General features: G+C 39.6%; 1 protein-coding gene across 1 annotated transcript in view; it reads left to right on the plus strand.

Moving 5' to 3' along the window:
- Nucleotides 1-6,370, plus strand: part of antxr1c (ANTXR cell adhesion molecule 1c) — a 29,361-nt gene that overhangs the window by 11,198 nt on the left and 11,793 nt on the right. Inside the window, 4 exon segments of the mRNA XM_035406430.1 lie at nucleotides 366-446; nucleotides 889-949; nucleotides 2,897-2,995; nucleotides 3,318-3,387. Coding sequence (XP_035262321.1) covers nucleotides 366-446; nucleotides 889-949; nucleotides 2,897-2,995; nucleotides 3,318-3,387 — 311 coding nt within the window.

The raw sequence follows: 6,370 nt of genomic DNA on the forward strand, positions 1-6,370 counted from the left end.
TTGCAAAATCGTTAGCATGGACACATAGAAGATAAAGTGATTAATAAGTCAGTTAATAAGTGCCTTTGTAATGAGCATGGTTCTGGGGATTCCTAACTGCAATGCAGTCGAAGAGGTTATATTATGAAGAGCAAATTATGCTGTGAAATGTGGCCCTGGGGCACTGGGTTAACAATTAATTTTTTTCCCTCAAAATCAGCTAAGAATAAGGCTCTGGACTTTTCACTTCCAACGTGTCTATAGCCTACTTTTATTTTAATGTATAGACATACATACACCTATATTTACGTTTTCAGTACTTCAGATGCCAACTTGGACGCAGTTGGCTTGTTTAAATAAATAAGGCAGCTCATCTTTTTCCTTAGCTGGCTACCATCGCGGACACCATCGAACATGTGTTTCCTGTGATGGGTGGGTTCCAGGCGCTCAGAGGGATAATTGACTCGGTAAACTGAACGCCGACACTATAGAATATTACAGTAACATGTTAAACGTGCTAAAACATGACCATTTTTAACACTTCAAAATTTAAAAAAAGTATTACACTTTAAACAAGCATTTCGTTACAAGACTAAAACATTTGTTCAGACAGACTTTTTTGCAGTGAAGCTGTAGTGCTGTTTTCATTAGGACACACCTACACATTAGAATTGGAAATTAAACAAGGAATGGCAAACACATACAAATATGCATGCATATAGACATAACACTGCAATGCCTATATGAGTGAAGTTATGAATGTAGCATATACTGCATCTCATGTTACTTCAAATACATTTTTCAGTATTCAGCAACTTAAATGTGGCATTACAACATGGCATACTGTTTGTTTATTTGGCATATTTTTAAATGTATTCAAAAGTGCATGATTTTTTAAACCCATTCTAGATTATCAAGAAGTCTTGCATTGAGATTTTAGCAGCTGAGCCCTCCAGTGTCTGTGCGGGAGGTAAGAACCCCAGCATTGAGACAGACTCCTGTGTTTTATCAACATCACGTGCGAGTGCTCGCTTTTTTCTTCACAGTCAGTTATCGGGCTTAATTCTGGCGATTTATGAATGTGCCGAACTGCATCTGACATTTTTCAGCAAAGTTAAGGACGAGTGTTAATTGAATCCAGACCTGCGTGTATCACACGGCAGTGTCGATAACATTTAAAGCCTCTGGCATATTTACACAATACAGCTGTTACAATGATTACTCTGATGTCTAAACCCTGCTTCAGGGTTTAGACATGTCTGCTGGGATGTCTTCTGGTGAACTTATGGCATCCATCCAAACAACACTAAAAGGAAAGAATTGGAGCCAAAATACTTTCGTGTTACTGAAATTCTGCGTTTAAGGAGGCAATATTACCATATGTAATGACTCTGACAATAGATCAATGGGAAGCACACAATGAGTAATGGTATAGGCCCATGTTTCCAGGTCTGATTAATTTACAGCTCCATTCATCAGGCTCTGGATTTGCATTAGTGCCCCCTGGAGGCCAGCCGCTGATGAAAATGGATGATGCCAGCAAATAAGAAATCCATGGAGACTCATTTCCATTGAGATAATGTAATACATTGGAGTGCCTTGCTTCTGGGTGTGCCGATGAAGTCAACTGAGGCTGAATTCACTTTCTGCCCTCAAGCCTTATGGAGCAGCTAATTGAATAAGTAGCTGGGTACCCATTAAAAAAATTCCTGGAACTGAAAGTGGAATGGGATCGTGGAATTTCTGCTAGCGCATGTGGTAACTAGGACAGACAGAAGCATTTCCGCTGAAACAAACCTTCTGGCTGTCTAGTGTACTCTTGACAATGAATAGAAATCCTGGGCCATATTGATTTTAATCAGTGGTTCTTGACCCTGGACCTGAGCAGTGAAGAGAAGTAGTATTTATCATTCACTATGTATGTCTATTATACCAGTAGTTACATATTGTGATGTACATGTATTGGCATGGTGTGTATATATTTACGTACATACACACAGCACTAAAATGTATGTATTATGAAGCAATAAACAGGAAGTATCAAATGGGGCTTTATAAAGCTTTTTTATGCGTTTAATGCTGGGTGGTTAAATTGCGGTTGTGTGCTGTCAGCTGTGTTGTGAAATATGTGCAGCTGCAACAATTGTGTTTTTCCTTGGTGTGTCTAAATAATTATGTGTTTTACACGACCAGTCTTAGTTAATTGGCTGTTGGTTTCCTGCTGAGTGTGATTCAGCTGACTGAGCCTGCATTTTTAGCATTGGGTTCCTACTTTTATTATATAGGGGCCTGGTATTTTTCCTTACTCAAGCGTTTCCCTATGATGGACAGCTCACTGATTTGTGGATGCCTTATATTTTATCTCCCAAAAACACCAACGTGTTAAAATATTACATTTTTACAGATGTTTATTAATTGTTTACTAATATGTTTCTGGACTTGCTATGGATGTGTGAATCCAGAATTTTTATTTTTTCTTGGTTAGCATAGTTAAGTTGCACTTGTGCTTTTGTTGTGTTACACCTCTGCTTGCTAGTCTTGGAATGTTGTTAGCCAGACCGAGCACTGTTGCTCATATTAATTAGGTGTTTGCATTTATGTTTCTCCTGCATCCTCTGTTGCTCTGGATAAAAGTGTCTGCTAAATTAATGTAATGCTATATCAATACGAATGCTCAAAATCAACAAGCATGTCATTTGTAATACATGTTCAAACGTGTTATATGTATAAATTGGCAGTTTTAAATTCCTACCTATATATTGTGTATTCTCTGTAATAGAAGCATACATAAAAACACCAGTAATTGTGTAATATCTGGTATATATTTTTTATAGTTCACGTGAATAGGTCTGCACATATTTTACTAGTTTGGAAGGTTTTTCCAAATTTCAAGATTTTGTTTGTCCTTCATTTTCAGAGTCGTTCCAAGTGGTCGTGAGAGGGAACGGGTTTTTACACGCCAGAAATATCGACCAGGTCCTATGTAGCTTCAAGGTCAATGACACAGTAACTGTCAGTAAGTACTCCTGTGTGTAATTCATGCTGTGCTCAGTGGAATTCACTCCTTTCTGAATCCTTCAGATAAGTAAAATGTCGATGTAGTGCCAGTTTGCATTAATGTTAGCCACTGGAAAGAACCTTTGAACTTGCTTTCTGCTTTTTTCAGGAAAGACAGCAGGCTTTTTTCAGTTAAAAGAAAAAAGATTTGTCTACATTTATTCTTAGTGTTTTAAAATACAGTTTCCACGTTAACTTGGAAGATAATGATAACAGAACAGAAGAATTTTAGAATTTTTTTCGAAACGTTTGAACTAATAGCAATGCATATGTCTTTCTAGATTCGAAACCTGCGGACATAGAAGACACATACTTGCTGTGCCCTGCACCAGTCATAGAAGAAGTTGGGAAGTAAGTGTCTATTAGTCTGCATTACTGTATTTTATGTGTTTCCTGAAAATGTATGAAAAACATTGACAATAACCTCTAAGCTTTATTAAAAAAATGATTTGTACAAAAGTTGTTGTTAAAAATTGTCAATGTCACTTGAAATTCAGCTTTACAGTGTGCAATTTCTCCCTAATCTAGACGGACAATCACTTTGTTATAAGTAAATCTGAGATGTCTGTTCAAGTTAGCCCTTCAGCCTGAAAATCCACTGCGGCTTCACTCAGTTTGACAAGCCTTTGTCTTGGCCTTTAGACAGCAGAACAGTCATGGCCTGGTCTGAAGACTAGCAGAACCATTCCAAAACAAGCTATAGTACAGCGCAGGGCAGGGAAGTTCCCATGTCTGGCTTTTGTTTTTCGGCACTGGCAGTGTTGAACCCCAAGTGGCCATCCAGCCCGACCCAAACACTCAGCTATCTGTTCAGCTGGCTGCAGACGGTGTGAGGAATGTGTCAGCCTTGGTCTTGTCTGGGAGAATTCTTGGGATTGTTTGAGCTTTTACTTTACTTGATGAAAGTGGACCACTGCCACCGCAGCTGATTTTTAGGCTTTTATTCAACCTGGCGTTTGCAATGTGCTGTTTGATCTCCAGCTAAGCAAGTTTGATTTGGTAAAAGTGTCACACACAGCAACTTTTTTTTTTTCATTATTTTTTGAGGTTTCAGGTTAAGCTTGAAGCCTGAAGTTAAACCTTACATTAAAGTGTCTTCACTGGTGCCTTTGCCCTTTGTTTTTAGTTTTTAGCCACAGTGCAGTGTTTTATTATAGTCAGCTTTTTGTGGTTTTAAAAAAGGCTGTTTTTTTTTAGTCATTTCCTAATAATTATGTTGTTTGAAACCAGCAAATATTTGTGACCTTTTCTTTTTAGTCGGGGCAGGGGGGGCAGGGGGGCAGGGAGGCAAGTGGTTTCAACTTGACAAGAACCAAGTGAAAATATTAGTTGTATAAAAAAGGTTGAGAAAGCACAAAGATTATATTTTAAATCTGGGGATCAGAGGTGGAAATCCATGTTTGACACACCCTGTTATAAAATGTATCTAAATACTTGAATGAAGATTGCTGTTGGGTGAGCTTCCTACAGTATCCCCATCCACACATACTGTCCCTGTATAAACCCAACGTGTTCTCTTTTTGAGTGTAATAGATGTTTTTGAATGTAGAATTGTGTCTATTGGAATCGGACAGTAGCCTAAGCATCTGCTGTTGTGCTGGGAGAAATCAACCGTGACATGGGTTTCACGATTATGCTTTGGGGAAAATGATGACTTCAGGGGGCTTACAAAAGTGTTGTATTCTATTATAGTCAATGGTGCCTTCGCTGTCAACATGTGACCGCCTACTTTGATTTGATTTCCATGTTATTGGCTGAAAAATGCAACATTTTGGAGTTCTGACATGTTGACCTACTGTTCTCAAACGGTTTGAGCTACACAGTTCCAGACTGGATTCATCCTGTAGCAGAGCTCACACATGTATTAAATTAGCTGGTATGAAGTAGCCCAGGAGAGTCTTGTGATAAGTCACGTGTAAAGAAAATACCTTTCGTCTTTGCACCAAATCTGTATGATGAAATGATTTTTTAAAAATGTGGAGGGAGAGCTGCCTGTCTCCAGCTGCCCTCATTTGGTGAGTTATGGGGAAATTGTTCTGCGTTGTCTGGGAAACAGAATGAAACACTTATCCCATTTTTTGGCACCCGCATCAGGATGTTCAGCTGCGAGCTCCTGATTCAGTTGTTGCGGCGCTGTTTGTCTTTGTCATTATGCCTCCTCCTTGGCGTCCTTGATAACCACAGTGGCTCTCCAGAGACACAGATTTATCAGACTCCAGCTTCTAATGGCCATCGGTTGGATGTGCTTTGATTCTGTTAAAGATTATGGACAGAACTGCGCTGTGTCTGGGCTTATGGTACCATTCATATACACTGCTGTCCCTATGGAATGAGATGTATTATCTTTCTCATGTATGAAACCATTTATCTTGTTGCCATATTTGTCAAAATGTTGAGACATCATTGAGCAATAACTATCGCCAGATGTCGAGGTTTTTTCCAAGCCTGTTTCTGGATTTCCTTTGTTCTTTTTGTTCTAAAAATGACTAGATGTGTCAGTGGAAAAGCAACACTCGTGTGTGTTTATAAGTCAAAGTTACGGACAAAATAGGATTGAATCAAGTCTGTTATGTTTTTTTCATACCACAATGTAGATATTTGCCACCAGAAACCTTTTGTTGCTTTTCTCTGTACTTGCTGACGAGTTTTTATGTCCTTCATGTAGTGTGGTGCTCAGAAATGGACATAGTATTCTATAGAGCTAGATATTAGAGTTCTCCCCAATGACTCCACCATTATTAATGATGCACTTGTGTTGGTACAGCACTCTTGTTATATATCACAGCAGATTGCAGATTTTGCTGTTTTCCCCAACGTTTTGATTTGTCAACAAATTTGTGTTGTGGTGGGAGTTTGAAGATGTTTGACTTTGTTAGATAAGAGTAGTCTGTAACCACACACAGTTTCAATTAAGGAAGAGAGTATACAGATATAATCTGCTCAGCCTAAACACTGCATTTATCCTTCCAAACCCACAATTTCTTACAATCTCTTTTTGCCACCCCACCCCACCCTCGTTTCAAGCCCAATTATTGCGTGGCCTCTATTCCTCAACCACTGAGCCGTCTCTCCCTCCCTCCCTCCCTCCCCACAAATCCCCGATTTCTTCCTCTTCTCTCACCCATCCTGTCTCCTCCCTCCTCTCCGGTTCCTGGAATCATTACCTCTCAGACCGACTCCCCCCCTCCTCTCTCCCCCTGTTTTCTTCTATCCAACGGCATCTCCAAATGCCTTCTCTGCAGCGTAGCACAGCGCTGTTGGCTGGACTCACGGTCTTGTCCGCGCACGCTTATCCACACCTAAACGGCCGTTCCTGGGTCCGTTTCCCTTTTTC

Source organism: Anguilla anguilla, chromosome 2, assembly GCF_013347855.1.
Source record: "Anguilla anguilla isolate fAngAng1 chromosome 2, fAngAng1.pri, whole genome shotgun sequence".
Taxonomy (NCBI): Eukaryota; Metazoa; Chordata; class Actinopteri; order Anguilliformes; family Anguillidae; genus Anguilla; species Anguilla anguilla.